Source organism: Schistocerca nitens, chromosome 7 (assembly GCF_023898315.1).
Source record: "Schistocerca nitens isolate TAMUIC-IGC-003100 chromosome 7, iqSchNite1.1, whole genome shotgun sequence".
NCBI classification, from domain to species: Eukaryota; Metazoa; Arthropoda; class Insecta; order Orthoptera; family Acrididae; genus Schistocerca; species Schistocerca nitens.
The window spans coordinates 386,144,682-386,163,124 of record NC_064620.1 but is presented as its reverse complement, the minus strand read 5'-3'; the positions used below and the strand labels follow the sequence as shown (position 1 = coordinate 386,163,124).

The 18,443-nt window shown below is 43.2% G+C and overlaps 1 protein-coding gene across 1 annotated transcript in view; it reads left to right on the top strand.

The window, feature by feature from the left end:
* Positions 1-18,443, top strand: part of LOC126195251 (uncharacterized) — a 137,484-nt gene that overhangs the window by 93,049 nt on the left and 25,992 nt on the right. Inside the window, exon 4 of the mRNA XM_049933778.1 lies at positions 16,568-16,667. Within this exon, the coding sequence (XP_049789735.1) occupies positions 16,568-16,667 (100 nt within the window). The remainder of the gene's footprint in view (positions 1-16,567; positions 16,668-18,443) is intronic.

Sequence of the window (18,443 nt, the reverse complement as noted above, 5' to 3'; positions counted from 1 at the left end):
TTCATTACTTTCTAATATGTTTAAATCTTCTAAATTTCACAGTAACTTGTAGTTGCTACATTTTTACAGTATTAAAGCAAGTAACTCCCTCTCTAAATGACTGAACTACTGAAACATGTCATAATATTAAAAATACCTTAAGCTGATTTCTCTCTAATTCATAATTTCCCTGATGTATGAGACTTACATAAGAAACATTAATATCCACGTTCTCTCACTCTTGTACACGCAGTTACTTACTGTTGGAAAGATTCAAACGTCGCAAATGTACCTCATCTAGTCCTCATTCACTCAAACAATAAAACAAAACAAAATAATCATCATTTAAGAGAAACCATAATGTTGGAAAAATTAATTTAGAAAATCTTAACTCTGTGTTTTAGTTGAATTTGTGTATTTCTCTGGATGTAAGTCTGCAATTAATATTATTGTTGGCTATTGACACCACAAAATGCTGTACTGAGTTTCATCCAAGTTGACATATGGCAAAGGTGTAATTTAACTTCTACCAATGTAATAGTTTGTTGCTTCCATAGTAGCGGCACACACACGGCTGAATCTGCTGGCTGCCTCATGCAAGACACATTTGTGGTGGCAAAAAAGTGACTCATCACATACGAGTATATGAAGCTAGCTATCGTATGATATCTGTAGAGCGATGTACAGCGCTATGCCACATGCTGCCTGACAGACAGCACAATAATAAATTGAAGTTTTTGGTTCAAATGGCTCTGAGCACTATGGGACTTACCTTCTCAGGTCATCAGTCCGCTAGGACTTAGAACTACTTAAACCCAACTAACCTAAGAACATCACACACATCCATGCCCGAGGCAGTATTCGAGCCTGCGACCGTAGCGGTCGCGCTGTTCCAGACTGTAGCGCCTAGAACCGCTCGGTCACTTCGGCCGGCTTAAAGTTTTTCATGAAAATTTCCCTTTGATCACTGGAGGCCTGTGTGATAAAGAATCAGAGGCCTTACATTTTCCAATATTAACTCACAGACACATGTGAAACGTCCCCTTAGAAAAATTATTCAATTACTGTGCTGGTAAACCCCTTACGTTATTTGGTTTTGAAACAGCTGAGCAGAAGTGAACATACTCAGACATTTCGCTCTTTACTTATTCTGATCAACACTAAACTGACACACAATATTTTTAGCGCAACGCAATCTGACTTTCAAAAATCCCTACAAAAGATTGACCCTGACTAACAGTGACCTATACATTTCATGAATCACTTACCTCACAAAAATCTTCGACACTCGAACTACTGCAATACAGCAAGCGCCACTACTGCCAGCTAAATAAAAGATTCAAACTACTGAAGGGACTAACTACTGATAGGCATAGTTAGCAAATGTATTTACCTTAATAGTGTTCAAAAGTCATAATATATATATCAGTTCATGGCATCCAGTCTTACAAATTTACTGTCTCTGATGGACGCACGTCCAGATCATCCGCTCTCAAAACTCCGCCATCTCTCTCCCCACATCCATCACTGCTGGCGGCTCACCTCCAACTGCACAACGCTACGCACTGTTAACAGCCAACTGCCCAACGCTACAATAGCGACTATTGCAACAATGCCGACCAGCCTCAGACTGCACACAGCACAGTCAGTGATTTTCACATAGAGTGCTACATGGCGTTACCAACATAAAAACCTAAACAGCCTACTTACACATGCTTCTATACCCTGATCTACACAGAATTTAATTATTTCTACAATTTTGTATTTATATTCTTTTCTTAACGTAACATCTCCTTTCTCCATATTGGAGTTACATGAATATACAGCTGATTTATAATCAGTCTTATTACTATCGGTTTCGGACAGAAGAATAAAATCGTCTTTTTTTTCAATTACTAAGATCATGCAAATATCTTAAGTAATAGAACCCAGTACGTTGTCCTCGATGGTGAGTGTTCATCGGAGGTGGGGGTATCATCTGGAGTGCCCCAGGGAAGTGTGGTAGGTCCGCTGTTGTTTTCTATCTACATAAATGATCTTTTGGATAGGGTGAATAGCAATGTGCGGCTGTTTGCTGATGATGCTGTGGTGTTGTCGTTGAGTGACTGTAGGATGATACTAGATGACTTGGACAGGATTTGTGATTGGTGTAAAGAATGGCAGCTAACTCTAAATATAGATAAATGTAAATTAATGCAGATGAGTAGGAAAAAGAATCCCGTAATGTTTGATACTCCATTAGTAGTGTAGCGCTTGACACAGACACGTAGATTAAATATTTGGGCGTAGCATTGCAGAGCGATATGAAGTGGGACAAGCATGTAATGGCAGTTGTGGGGAAGGCGGATAGTCGTCTTCGGTTCATTGGTAGAATTTTGGGACGATGTGGTTCATCTGTAAAGGAGACCGCTTATAAAACACTAATACGACCTATTCTTGAGTACTGCTCGACCGTTTGGGATCCCTATCAGGACGGATTGAGGGAGGACATAGAAGCAATTCAAAGGCGGGCTGCTAGATTTGTTACTGATAGGTTTGATCATCACGTGAATGTTACGGAAATGCTTCAGGAACTCGGGTGGGGGTCTCTGGAGGAAAGGAGGCGTTCTTTTCGTGAATCGCTACTGAGGAAATTTAGAGAACCAGCATTTGAGGCTGACTGCAATACAATTTTACTGCCGCCAACTTATATTTCCCGGAAAGACCACAAAGATAAGAGAGATTTGGGCTCGTACAGAGGTATATAGGCAGTCATTTTTCCCTCGTTCTATTTGGGAGTGGAACAGGGAGAGAAGATGCTAGTTGTGGTACGAGGTACCCTCCGCCACGCACCGTATGGTGGATTGCTGAGTATGTATGTAGATGTAGATGTAGAAGACATTTACTTCATTTTATTGCCCCGCCCCGTCCCTCCCCAAATATGTTGACATCATTTTTGACTCTACCACTATAAAATGAATTGGGAACCGCTGTCAATTTAAATTCCTTTCATGCTATTATCTGAATTCTGAATTTAACCTAAAATCGTTGTCTTGGCTGACCCCAATGTCCACAGGCATTTGTTCTGTGCTGGTGCCATCTCCCTTCCCCTTATGTCTCCTGCTAGTAGATCTGCTAACTTGTCCTATTCTACACTACTGGCGATTAAAATTGCTACACCACGAAGTTGACGTGCAACAGACGCGAAATTTAACCGACAGGAAGGAGATGCTGTGATATGCAAATGATCAGTTTTTCAGAGCATTCACACAAGGTTGGCGCCGGTGGCGACACCTACAACGTGCTGACATGAGGAAAGTTCCAACGGATTTCTCATACAGAAACAGCAGTTGACCGGCGTTGCCTGGTGAAACGTTGCTGTGATGCCTCGTGTAAGGAGGAGAAATGCATACCATCACGTTTCCGACTTTGATTAAGGTCGGATTGTAGCCTATCGCGATTGCGGTTTATCGTATCGCAACATTACTGCTCGCGTTGGTCGAGATCCAATGACTGTTAGCAGAACCTGGGTGCACGAATGGCAAAACGTCATTTTTTCGGATAAACCCAGGTTCTGTTTACAGCATCATGATGGTCGCATCCGTGTTTGGCGACATCGCGTTGAACGCACATTGGAAGCGTGTATTCGTTATCGCCATACTGGCGTATCACCCGGCGTGATGGTATGGGGTGCCATTGGTTACACGTCTCGGTCATCTCTTATTCGCATTGATGGCACTTTGAACAGTGGGCGTCACATTTCAAATGTGTTACGACCCGTGGCTCTACCCTTCATGCGATCCCTGCGAAACCCTACATTTCAGCAGGATAATGCACGACCGCATGTTGCAGGTCCTGTACGGGCCTTTCTGGATACAGAAAATGTTCGACTGCTGTCCTGGCCAGCACATTCTCAGATCCCTCACCAATTTAAAACGTCTGGTCAATGGTGGCCGAGCAACTGGCTCGTCACAATACGCCAGTCACTACTCTTGATGAACTGTGGTACCGTGTTGAAGCTACATGGGCAGCTGTACCTGTACAAGCCATCCAAGCTCTGTTTGACTGACTGCCCAGGTGTATCAAGGCCGTTATTACGGCCAGAGGTGGTTGTTCTGGGCACTGATTTCTCAGGATCTATGCACCCCAATTGCCTGAAAATGTAATCACATGTCAGTTCTAGTATAATATATTTGTCCAATGAATACCCGTTTATCATCTTCATTTCTTCTTGGCGTAGCAATTTTAATGGCCAGTAGTGCAAATTCCTTTCATACTATTATCTGAATTCTGAATTTAACCTAAAATCGTTGTCTTGGCTGACCCCAATAACCACAGGCATTTGCTCGTGTGTGCTGGTGCCCCCTCCCCTCGCCTTATGTCTCCTTCTAGTAGATCTGCTAACTTGTCCTATTGTAGTATAGGCCATGAGAACTCTATCCGCATTTCCGCATCGCAGCTGCTGGAACAGTACTAGTACGAGATTTTTCATCCGTCTAGAGGAGCTCCCTCAGCTCCACGTTTACTCGTTTAACAGCAGAGCTAGCGCTGGCTGGTCATGGTCCCACGGCACCTCCACAGCACCCACATTTATGTGCTCAACAGCTGCTCCTATTTTGTACAGGTGACCCGTAATACAGCCTGCTCTTCATCTGCGCAGTTTGGCACAACAGTGACCACTGGTCAGACAAGAAAGCACGCACGCTACGTGGGCGTCAACTCTCTGCAATCTTCATAATTTGTTGTTCTGTATTCGGTTCCACATATCTTCAGGGACTGAATTCACCCATGTTATTCTTATTGAGTGCAGCACTTCTCACATACACCAGTGTACTTTATTTTCTACTATTTTAGATAGGTGTTCCCAAAACGAAGTTCGTTGTCTTGTACTGCTCCGTTGTGCTTCTTTCATTATGAGGCCACGAAGGTACATGGTACACGCCGAGCAAGTCACAGACTTTGCTTTGGATACGCGTAAAGAAATGTCGCTTACATGTACATTAGGATTTAAAAATTGCTTCTATCTCTCACCAAAGGTTCTGGCTGTAAGTCAAATACTGGAGCTGGATATCGTCACCAAAAGCCTTACCAACAAGGAATCCCTCTTCCGCACTACCGGTTTGCCTCTTATTTGATTAAAAAGACCCTGACTCTGCAATGGGAGAGAATGCGAGCAGACCGCTTTTTCTTCAGCGGAATAAAATGAAAAGTTTTAAATGACTGTTGGAAACACATAGTGTACAATGCTGTGTGTGAAAATGTTTCACAATGGAGAAAGTTCATAAGCTATATTGGGCTCAGAAATCACTCACATCACATTAAATATTGTTATTATAATTATTATTATTGAAACGTCCCCTTAGAAAAATTTATGAATTACTATGCTGATAAACCTCTTACATTATTTGATTTTCAAACAGCTGAGCAGAACTGAACGTACTCTGACATTACTCTCTTTACTTATTCTGATCAACACTAAACTGACAAAATATTTTTAGCGCAACGCAATCTGACTTTCAACAATCCCTACAAAAGAATGGCCCTGACTAACATTAACCTATACCTTTCACAAATCACTTACCTCACAAAAATCTTCATTACTCGAACTACTGCTACACAGCGAGCGCGACTAATGCCAGCTAAATAAAAGATTCATACTACTGAAGGCACTAACTACTGATCATCCGCTCTCAAAATTCCGCCGTTTCTCTCCCCACATCCATCAATGCTGGCGGCTCACCTCCAACTGCGCAACGCTACGTGCTGTTAACACCCAGCTGCCCAACACTACAATAGCAAACAACAATGCAAACCAGCCACAGGCTGCACACAGCACAGCCAGTGATTTTCATACAGAGCGCTACGTGGCGTTACCAATAAAAAAAACCCAAACAGCCTACTTACATTATTAATCATACGGCAATTACACATCACTTTATAAACACAAATAAACTATGTACACAATTTACAAATTTACAGACATATAATTTATACAGTTTTATCAGATCTGCTGTAGCGTCCAAGAAGTCCAAGGGGATTCCAGGGTACGAACTTTAGGGGCACTGTTCAACAGTGTACCGGACAGTCTGTCTTGAAGAGCCATAGGTGCACTTCACAATGGTAGTCTTTCCCCGTCTGTATAGTATGTCACCACGGAGTTGTGATAGTGTTGTTATACCATTCTTGCGCCCAAGCTTCGTGGAGATTCAAACCATCGTCTACCAGGTTGCCAGCCACTCTAAGTGGGGCATCTCTGAAGCGGAGTCTGTTGATTCAGACAGCTGGTATGTCTTCTAGAGGTGGCAGCTGCTGGCTGTTGTAGATTTTATTATATTCCTCCAGAAGATTATCCTTTCTTCTCAGGTTAGGCGGTGGTATGCGGCTCAGGGAAGGTAGCGAAAATACTGGAATTGTGGAACTGATTGCGCCAGAAACAATCCGCATTATTTGATTTAGTTACATATCTGATTTTGTTGCATATCTGATTTAGTTGCATATCTACCGTGTCTGATAAACCTGCTGCTTATCCAGATAGGGCTGCAATATTCTGCTGCTGTTTAGACAAGGCAAACAGCAGATGATCGTAAGGTCAAAGCTACAAAACCCTTTGTTGTACTACATAATTTTTGAAGAATATTACCTCCTGACCTCGGTTTAGCTGCTGTCTCTGTTAGATGCTGTATGAATGACTACGTTTTGTCAAGTATAACTCCACGATACAGTAGATATTTGTTATGGACCAGGCGGTTACCCTCGAAAAATATGTCCAGTACTCTGTTGGCCAGGTTACTGCTCGCAATGGAAACTCTCCATCCTATCGCACTCCGCTCAGATTTATTGGTAGAATGCCCCAGTGAATATCCCGTCAAAAACTGGACACAGATCAATAATGAAAACAGGAAGAAGGTGTACTGAACTGCGAAAAAAGAAGCAAAATAGAAACAGTGAACGGTCCAAGCTCAAGATGTGCAACATCGAGTGAACTACAAGAACCACGACGTCGTAGTTGTGTGTTTACGGTGTTGGACTACATCTACATCTACGTGATTACTCTGCTACTCACAATAAAGTGCATGACAGAGCGTTCAATGGACCACCTTGAAGCTGTCTCAGTACCATTCCACTCTCGAACGGCCCGCGGGAAAAACGAGTACTTAAATTTTTCTGTACGAGCCCTGATTTCTCTTATTTTATCATGATGATCACTTCTCCATATGTAGGTGGGTGCTAACTGAATGTTTTAACAATCGGAGGAGAAAAGTGATGATTAAAATTTCATGACAAGATCCCGTCGCAACGAAAAAGTCTTTGTTTTAATGATTGCCACTCCAAATCACGTATTATCTCCCCTATTTCGCGTCAATACAAAACGAGCTGCCGTTCTTTGTATTTTTTCGATGTCATCCATCAAAGCGGGAGATACGTATTCAAACGTCTCTCGTGACTCATCTTTCTTTTTCTCAAAGTTGTGAACTTTCCGTCCAGTCACTGACGTATCTATTCTCCTTCTGTAGTCTTGACAATTGTCACACTATGCATTGGTTATGGAATATGAGTCAGATGGTGACAATATATTACCGTCACAAGTAAACGTGACGATTAGTGGGAGCGGGCGAGATACCGCATAGACCTCACACAGAAATGAACACAAGACATAAACGGGTGTGAACTATGTTACATCAGAGGAATTCAAGAGTCAAAACTTCCAAAACCGAACGCATGAATCATAACACGTGGCACTTCTGTGGAACAAATGGGATGTACCGTATGTACTGTATGTCTGGAGGTCCTTTCCTTACACCTCGCTGTTGCAAACGTTCTTTACACCACATACTTTTGAATATAGTGAAAAGGCACGTCAATAATCGGGCGGACAGTTCACAATTTTATGAAAAAGGAAATTTGGGGCACGAGGGAGATTTGAACACGGATCTCTCCCTAAGCAGTCCAACACCGTGACCACATAACCACGACGCCGGGACCATACACGTTCGCTCGATGTTGCACATCTTGAGCTTGGAACATTCACTGTTTCCATTTTGCTTCTTTTCTTTCAGTTCAGCACTCCTTCTTCCTGTTAGGATTCGGTTGAAGTTCCCCTATACGAAAGTATTGTCCCATTGTACTTAAGTCTATTGTTAACGTATCTTCGGTGATCTCGATTTGTTTGTCCTATGTTGTTGTCGTCCAGTCATCAGCATAATCAAACTTCCTGGACTGAGTGGTTGACGTGTCGTCAATATGCAAGCTAAGAGTAGCGGAGCTAGGGCTGAGCCTTGAGGTAGTCCATTCATCTACATCTACATCATACTCTGCAAATCACTTTTAAGTGCCTGGCAGAGGGGTCATCGGACCACCTTCACAATTCTCTATTATTCCAATCTCGTATAGCGCGCGGAAACAATGAACACCTATATCTTTCCGTACGAGCTCTGATTTCCCTTATTTTATCGTGGTGATCGTTCCTTCCTTTGTAGGCCGGAGTCAATAAAATATTTTCGCATTCGGAGGAGAGAGCTGGTGATTGGAATTTCGTGATAAGATTCCGTCGCAACGAAAAACGCTTTTCTTTGTTTTCCAGCCCAAATCCTGTATCATTTCTGTGACACTCTCTCCCATATTTCGCGATAATACAAAACGTACTGCCTTTCTCTGAACTTTTTCGATGTACTCCGCCAGTCCTATCAGGTAAGGATCCCACACCACGCAGCAGTATTCTAAAAGAGGACGGACAAGCGTAGTGTAGGTAGTCTCCTTAGTAGGTCTGTTACATTTTCTAAGTGTCCTGCCAATAAAACGCAGCCTTTGGTTAGCCTTCCACACAACATGTTCTATGTGTTCTTTCCAATTTAAGTTGTTCGTAATTGTAATACCTAGGTATTTAGTTGAATTTACGGCTTTTAGATTAGACTGATTTATCGTGTAACCGAAGTTTAACGAGTTCCTTTTAGCACTCATGTGGATGACCTCACACTTTTCGTTATTTAGGGTCAACTGCCACTTTTCGCGTCATTCAGATATTTTTTATAAATCGTTTTGCAGTTTGTTTTGATCTTCTGACGACTTTATTAGTCGATAAACGACAGCGTCATCTGCAAACAACCGAAGACGGCTGCTCAGGTTGTCTCCCAAATCGTTTATACAGGTAAGGAACAGCAAAGGGCCTATAACACTACCTTGGGGAACGCCTGAAATCACCTCTGTTTTACTCGATGACTTTCCGTCAGTTACTACGAACTGTGACCTCTCTGACAGGAAATTGCAAATCCAGTCACATAAGTGAGACGATATTCCATAAGCACTCAGTTTCACTACGAGCCGATTGTGTGGTACAGTGTCAAAAGCCTTGCGGAAACCCAGGAATACGGAATCGATCTGAAATCCCTTGTCAATAGCTATCAACACTTCATGTGAATAAAGAGCTAGTTGTGTTTCACAGAAACGATGTTTTCTAAACCCATGTTGACTGTGTGTCAATAGAACGTTTCCTTCGAGGTAATTCATAATGTTCGAACACAATATGTGTTCTAAAATCCTGCTGCATATCGACGTTAACGATATGGGCCTGTTATTTAGTGGATTACTCCTACTACCGTTCTTGAATATTGGTGTGACCTGTGCAACATTCCAGTCTTTGGGTAGAGATCTTTCGTGTAGTGAACGATTGTATATGATTGTCAAATATGGAGCTAATGCATCAGCATACTCTGAAAGGAACCTAAATGGTATACAGTCTGGACCAGAGGACTTGCATATATTGTGATTTGAGTTGCTTCACTACTCCGAGGATATTTACAAGAGGTATTCAGAAAGAAATTTTCACTCTGTAGTGGAATGAGCGGTGATATGAAACTTCCTAGCAGATTACAACTTTGTGCGGGACCAAGACTCGAACTCGGGACCTTTTCCTTTCGCAGGAAAGTACTCTGGAAACATCCACCAGGCTGTCTCTAAGCCATGTCTCCTCCGTATTCTGTCTTTCAGGAGTGCTAGTTTTGCAGAACTTCTGTGCAATTTACAAGGTAGGAGAAGAGCTACTGGAGGAAGTAAATCTGTGAGGACAGGTCGTGAGTCGTGCTTGGGTAGCTGAGCTGGTAGACCTCTTTCTCGGGAAATGCTGAGATCCTGAGTTTGAGTCTCGTTCGGGAACGCAGATTTAATCTGTCAGGAAGTATCATTAGAGGTATTGTCTATAATTCACTAGAGTGGTCTGTCAGTCAACACATTGTTAGGGAGTTCTGCTATTGTTCTGCAGAGTATTACTCGGAGTTGCAGATAGATTAAATATTAATTAGATACCGCCTTATTCATTATATACAGCTACAGAACAAGTCGCACCTTTATGAACTGTCCACTTCTTGTTGAAATAATATGGCAGGCGTAAATACGGCGTGATTAGGAGGAGCTTCAGCGTTACCACCCAGTGTTATCAAAGTTTTTGAAGAACTTTTTAACGAAAATGCGTTGAAAACCTGTTACTACTATTTATGATAGTATTAACGGTGAACCACATACAGAAGAAATTATTTGTATGTGGTTGTGCCTCTGAAAGCCTGTGTTGACGTGCGCGTACGTCGTTTGTCGAATCATGGAACTGAAGCTCTTAACGCTGCCACGTAATGTGGAAATGGTGTGCGGAAAACTGGTCATAATCTCTGTAGCTGATCATGAAATTTGATGTCAGCATGCTAATGGACACATCATCAATAAACAATATGAGCCAAAACATTATAACCGCCTACTTAATAGCTCGCTCGTCCGTCTTTCAAACGAAATCCATGACTGATTCTACGTAGCAGGGATCCGACAGTTTCTTGGTGGGTTTGTGGAGGTATGTGGCATCAGTGCCTACGCACCGGTAATGTAATTCGCTTAAATAGCGGACCGCTGATTTGCGTACGCAGTTAGTGGGACCTGATAGCGATCCAGGTGGGTTCCATAGGATTTACATTAGGCGAATTTTGTCGCCGAGACGTCATCGTTAGATCACTGTAATGCTCCTCGAACCACTGTAGCATGGTTCTGGCTAAGAACCACGGACACTTATATTGCTGAAAGATGACATCGCTATCGGAGAAGATAACAAGCACGAAGGGAAGCAGCGGGTTCGCAGCTGTTTGCGATTACTGCTACAGGTCTCATGCGAACGCAGGAGAATGTCTCCCATAGCACAATACTGCTCCCACGAACCTGCGTCGGTGGAGCTCTCCACGTTTCCATTGAATCCCGATGGTTCCGTGTCCAGTGCATTCGTAATTGACTATGTCGTTGGGTCAATATGTGAACGAATGGGAGTGGTTTACTGCGGAGCTCCGATCTCAACAATTTGTAATGAGCGGTGTGCTCCGAAACACTTGTACATGCACTTCTGTCCTACTTTATAGAGTAGACAAACCTCCGAACCACGCGTTCTGTGAAGAGTCGTCGACGTTCAAGCATTTACCGCCTAGTGCTAGTTTCACAGTCCTTTTACTTCTTTTTGTAGATGCTCACGACAGTAGCAGGTGAACATTCGACCAGCTTCGCCGTTTTCGAGATAGTCGTCCACAGACTCTGGGTAATAGTAATCTGCCCTTTGTCAAAGTCGCTTACCCCAGTGGTTTTCACCATTTGCAGCCCATATGTTCTAAAGGGTGATCTCCCGCCCGTGTCTGCTCCGCTTACATATTTTTGCGCCGGCCAGAGTGGTCGAGCGGTTCTAGGCGTTACAGTCTGAAAGCGCGCGACCGCTACGGCAACAGGTTCGAATCCTGCCTCGGGCATGGATGTGTGTGATGTCCTTAGGTTAGTTAGGTTTAAGTTGTTCTAAGTTCTAGGGGACTGATGACCTCAGAAGTTAAGTCCCATAGTGCTAAGAGCCATTTGAACAATATTTTTGCTACCGTGTCACGTGCCCGCAACGCCACCAGGCATCCAACGTCGCGGTGGGCAGTGGTCATAATGTTTTGACTGATCAGTGTATACCACTGACAAACTGTGGAGACTCACCTCTAATGTAGGCACACAATATACTTACTCATGTCATGAGAAGCTCTAACGTGTGTTGTGTAATGGGTGTATCTGTTGCTTTTTGTACAATTCTCTGTTGACAAATCGAAGCCACCTCTGGAGTCAATACTTTTGCCAGCGAAAACAGTGACTGTGGATTGACAGAAACTGTCTTCTGGTAATTTTTTGCTGTCGTATTTCTGTAATTATCTCATGAACTTCACAAGAGAAACCCTTTCCAAAGTATTTTGTTTACTGCCATACCAGACGAAAATAACCTGTTAGGTCCTACTGTTATTCTCCATCCTTAGTGTTCCGGATTAGCGATCGAGGTTACTTCAGATTATAAGTACCCTTAAAAATTGGGAGTATGGATCACTGTCCGTCAGAAATCTTTAAAAGAAGATTAAGTATTTGTTCATGGAAGTTGTACCAGTAAAAAGCTCGTATACATGTTTCAGCGACTGTTTGAGAGTATTTTTAGTATTTTAAAAACCTCCTATGTTCTTGTTGCTCCACCGTCAGTCAGAAATAACTTCATTTCACGTCACATCAAAGTAATTTCGGACATTGTAGCTTCAATTCCTAGTGCTTCCAATCTTGCACATACGCTATTTCAAATGGTTTTCTTCATCCCATTTGTACGTATTGCATTCATATTGCATAACACTGGACTCGCATACGGGAGGACGACGGTTCAATCCCGCGTCCGGCCATCCTGATTTAGGTTTTCCGTGATTTCCCTAACTCGCTCCAGGGAAATGCCGGGATGGTTCCTTTGAAAGGGCACGGCCGACTTCCTTCCCGGTCCTTCCCTAATCCGATGAGACCGACGACCTCGCTGTTTGGTCTCTTCCCCCAACCAACCCAACCCATATTGCTTGCACGCATTCACCTCGCTGTTGAGCTCACGGGTCATGCGTCGGTGGGAGGATGAGTGGCTGGAAGTGACTGACAATAAGCACCGTATAGTCAAGCCCACAACGCGTGTGTGGTGTACTTCCTTCCAGCCCCATCGACGGGACGAGGTTCTCCTCACTCGGCTTCGAATAGGCCACAGCCCTATGACGCATGGCTTCCTTCTCCGGCGAGAGGACCCTCCAATGTGTGGTGCTTACGGCGTCCAGGTCACTGTGCGCCACGTTTTATTGGATTGCGTTTTATTTTCTGACCAGCTGGTCGCGGCTGACTTGCCAGCGGACCTGCCATCTCTTTTAGGCAACACTCGGACGAATGTGGCTAAAGTTTTAAAGTTCTGTGCCCTGTCAAATGTTTTTACAAAGATTTTAGGGAGAGGATTTTAATTTGCTCACTGTGTGACAAGCTCGCCCATATTTTATGTAAGTGGCCAGCCAATAACAATTTCCTGTGGCATTCTTGTTGCTATGTTTCCCCTTTCCTTAGGTTTTACTTTCTTATGTAGCATTTTCCTTCTTTTCCTGCTTTCTTTGAGTGTGTGCTTTAGTTTTCTTAGGTCTGTCCACATTCGTTCCTTTTAAGGTGTGTCAGGGCGCTGATGACCTCGATGTTGAGCGCCCATAAGCCCCAACACACCACCACCACCACCACCATAGTGCTTATTAGAGTGCTGCAACGCTCAACGTATGACCAGTCACGGCTCGCCTGTTGACGGGGGGACCGAGACGCTCGTGTCCGGCCCCACACGACTCGGCTCGGTCACGTACTCACCCCATGTCTGATGTCCGGATTCCGGACACACGGATAACCGAGCATGACCGGTCACCACTGACTTCTGACCTCGCCTCGCCCCGGCTCGCTGCACTGTACTGTACAAACCCAACGTCTCTCTCTCTCTCTCTCACACACACACACACACACACAATGTATTTATCTCTGTCTCTCCCTCTTTTAATACAAAAGTAACGTTTCCAAGAACGGGTACATGACACAGCTAAATTCATAAAGCACTTGGAAAGTAAAATGATATTTCAATACAATCGCGGACAGAAGACGAGTCTCATTTCCATACAGAAGATATATTTTTCCTTTCATTAATAGGAAACATTAAATAAGTGTTGTCCCTGTAATCTAGAAGACAACCACCTTCATAAATAAAGCATACAAAGTACATTAAACATTTACAATAGTAACTTGTCATACTTCTCACTTGATTGCAACAGAAACAAAATTGTAGTTAGTGTTGATCAGCAGTAAATCACTAACGCGTTCCGGATTTTATTGAGTGCGGCGATTTGTTAGTAACATGCCGGCTTTACTAAAGCATCTTTCACTAGGTGCGCTTGTTGTTGGGATACATAAAATACGTCTTGCACTTGCAGCCAGGCCTGGCAGATTTGTTTCATGTCTGCTCAACCACTTTAAGATGTCATCCTCATCTCCGGTGTGCATTAAAATGTAGAGATCTACTCCATCTGCTCCGGATGATCTGTTGTTCCTCCATTCCTTGAAACGATCTCTCTTTCTGGTTGGTGATGACACAGTGCTTGAAGGATCTATGACAATAAACAAAAGAGACAAGTAATACAGAACTGATATGGAAATCAACGAAACGTTCCCGTAAAAACGAGGTGTTTTACGTTAATGAAATATTATACGAATTATAACATTCCCGTTTCTCTATAATACACTATCCACTAACTATGCAAAACGATTATGTAAATGATTGCATGTTGTACATGCGTAAGTAGCACAAATTTGATGCACATTGTTAAGAATTTCCTGGTTTTCATTTATTTCAATTTTATGTCTGGAAGTGATCACAATCTTCTCACAAACGAAAGTCAGGGCTCGATTTTTAATCCTTTGTACCTCCTGTTGAAAAATTCATATCTGTTAGTACACATCAATTACGCTAGTTAATTATAAATCTCTTGCGTATCATAATGAAACAGTGATTTTAACTGCAGCAATTACTCACCGGACAGTCAGTGTCATTGACACTGCAAATTTGGTGCAGTTTGTGAAACCAAAGAAAAAATAACTGGATTGTCGGTTCTTTCTCGCCTTCTAATTCATCTGTAGCCTCTTTAAATGGTCTCAGAAAATGCGCAATGTTTCAATGTGTAAGCGCCGTCAGCAAAGCAGCAACTTCGTTATACTGAGTGTGTAAGGATTCCAGCATAGTGTACAAGCTGTTCCAGCGTGTGCAGACCTCTTGTTCCAACGATGATTTCAAAGACGAGCAGAGGCCACTTTTCTTAACGTATCTTACAATGCATTTTGCAGTATTTATTGTTGAAGCGATGTTCGGTGCATAATTCACAAAGAGGTTATCTTCATCGAAAGTATGGCTAAGTGCTGTGTTTATACAATGAGCAGCACAAGGAATTCTTTTAGTGATTTTATAAAGCCTTTATTATATTGGCACCCTGGTCCGAGACAAAAACAATACTGTGCAACATGTCCGGCGAAAAGTCCCAATCACCCATCCTCTCTTCAATTCCTTTCATAATATTTACTCCCACCTTCTTAACGTCCGGGAATTTTGTTGTAAATAAAACATTGTTCACAAGAGATCAATCTGTGTTAATGTAATGTGTTGTAAGCGTCAAATAGTGCACCTGGTTATGCGAATCAGTCCACATATCAACTATCGCAGTACATTTTTTATTAATAACTTCCGCAATAACAGAAGGCATTATGCTGTCTCGTATTGTATCAGCTTGTTCTTTGACGTGTCTGCTTATAGTAGAGGGATGTGGCATGACATCTGCCACGTTACCTTCTCCATAATGCGCATCTAGATGTATTAATTCTTGGCCTAGTTCTCTGAAACCTTCACCGGAAACAGCATTAAAAGGTCTCATATCTTTAGCACACATTGCGACACACTTTGCTGTAATGCTATTTTTTATTACTGCCGGTATTCCTGAAGGAGCTGTATCTTTGTGAGGTTTCTTGCAGCTGTGTTTCTTTAAATGAGTGGTTCCCGACTGGAAACACAATAATGTGGAGCAGTTTATGCACGATACGTACCCAGTAGACGCACTGTTTTCGTCTACAACCAACAGAAATGTACTCCATACTTGGCTTTTTAGACCTTCCAGTTTCTTCAGTGTGTAAGTATTGGTTTCAGTCTTACGTCTCACTGCACTGGCTCCTCGCGCTGCATGATTACAGAGAGAGACACACCACAAATGAGAAGCCCGTACTGGCTGCAGTCTCACACGGATAATGACACGAGTAATGTGTTTGAAGCTACGTGCTACGTATTCGGTCACGGCTTCTGTGCTCGGTCACTAGAACTAGTGCGGGCAGCCTATCCAGTCACGGTGTTCTCGCCCCACCTCATATTTTGTGCTCGCTTACTCGGTCATGCAGGACTCCAGTCCTTATGTTAATTGTTGTGATTGTTGTTACTATTCATATGCCATGCCGTCTTTCAAAAACTATGATATACTTCTCTGCAAACATTGTTTCATTACATCATCCTTACTGAACAGCAACTTTTGAAAATATATCATTTCAAATGGTTTTCTTTTGTGACAAAGGTTAACGATTATTGTCTTCAGTGGGCACTGTGTTAGACATCAGAGGTATGGATGAATAATCCCATTCTCATCCTGTTCTCAATTTGAATTTAACCAGATACAAGCTCCATCACATATTAAATTGTTTTCCCCGTGTGTCTTTTTAACAGGAACGTTGAGTCACTTCAGGACTGCCTGGGAAACATGCTACTGGTTCAGAGCGCCTCCCTCGGTTCTGTTCTCTGCATTTTGTTGGTGCAGATAGCTCTGGTAAGTGGTAACTCATTTCAAAATGTAGTCAAACTAGCTGCACGTGGGCGAGAAACGTCTTTTTCCATTCACTCAGAATCAGATTTACTTTCATTAAAATATTTAAAATTTATTTTCTCACTGTGTTCAATATTTCATTGGAGTATGTGACTCTAGAAGAAACAGTATACAACGAGAATGAGAAATGTTCCAGTCCTAGTGTAAGAAAGGCAAATACGCTCTGGGAAGAGTCAGGGATGTAAAAGAAAGGAACTAGCTTTTCGACTTATGTGGCGGCTTCAAAGATACTTGAGTCAAAATATCTTGACATAATTGCTTGTGGGTGGCCGAGGAAAACAGTTCACACACATCGACACTCAGAATCGACACCAAAAGACCTTACGAGATGGCATAAAGGGCGTCAGTGAAAGCCCTCCTTCCCTTGGTACTTCGGTTTCCACACAATTTTCGGTCGAAAACGACAATTAGCAGTACGATGAGTAGTATGACGACGTTCTTGACAACGTTCGGCACTGCTCCCAGCTCCTGGACGTTTCAAATCTACTCTAAGCACATCCTCGGACTGCAACCGCTATGAACGTGATGTGACCTCTTTGCAGTGTAATGCGACAAATTTTGCTTCGGTGTACAGGGTGGAACCATTAGAGTCCGTTCAAAGCCACTCACCGAAATCTAAACGTGATCCGAAGCAGAAAACCTTTTTTTGTGCTTTTTCATCCTTCCTTTAACGCGCCCTCCTGAGGAGTGATCGGCGGGTGAGGGGAGGGGGGGGGGGGGGGAGGGTAAGATGGGAAGACAACATTAAAATGTGCGTGAAAACGGCAAAGGGTTTCTGTAAGATCCCCTAGTTCGGCAACACCCTCGTGGCCACCGATGCACCGTTGTTGTACACTTTAAAATATAGCTCTCAGGAACTTCGAAACACATTCAGCTCCGGGGCTGCTCTAGCGCCCGAAGGCCGGCAAACGGCACCTAAAGAGTGTCGAAGGGGTTGACTAACCCTCATTCGCTAGAGCCGCCGTGTGGTTGAATGTGTGGCGCTGATGACTACATTTGTAACATGCTCAACAGAGGCGCTTGTTTAACGCCGTTTTACTCACGTACCCGTTGCCCCCCCCCCCCCCCCAACCCCCTCTTCCCTCGTGATCATTCACGTCGTCCTGTTGGTAATCGCACTCCGACTGCCGTTTTCGACGGCGAAATATGTGGCAATCAACGTCCCAATGGAAAGGATACTTTCATTAACGCCCTTTTATGGCACCCCCAGAGGTCTTTTCATGGCGATTCTGACCGGCGTTGTGTTTTAAACTTTTTCCTCGGCCACCCATGAGCAAATCTGACCTCCACTGCAAATGCATCAAAAGAAGGAGTGAAATGTGAGTAAGAGGTCCTGTAACGACCGTCCCATCGGGTGTCACGTCCACGACGGCGCTAGGCAGGATTGTGGTAAAATTTTGGTGCCAATGCGACATCATTAACCCACATTACAGCTCATATGAATTTCTTATCCGTAACCTTTTTTTCACGTGTCAACGCCTTGGAGTCCGTGAGTGAGCCGCAGGGCTCTACGCTTTTTCATCGTTACAGAAGGACACTGTAGGCACCTCTGAATCAAACTTATGCGTCGGAATGGAAGACAATTACAGGATTTCGAAAAAGTAATTTTGTTGCGCGGCGTATGATACAGTTGGCTCCTAAAACTGATACACTGTCACCTACGGCCCAGTTACTGAACACAAAGAGGTGTACAGCTTGTCGCCGTTCTCATACGTCAGC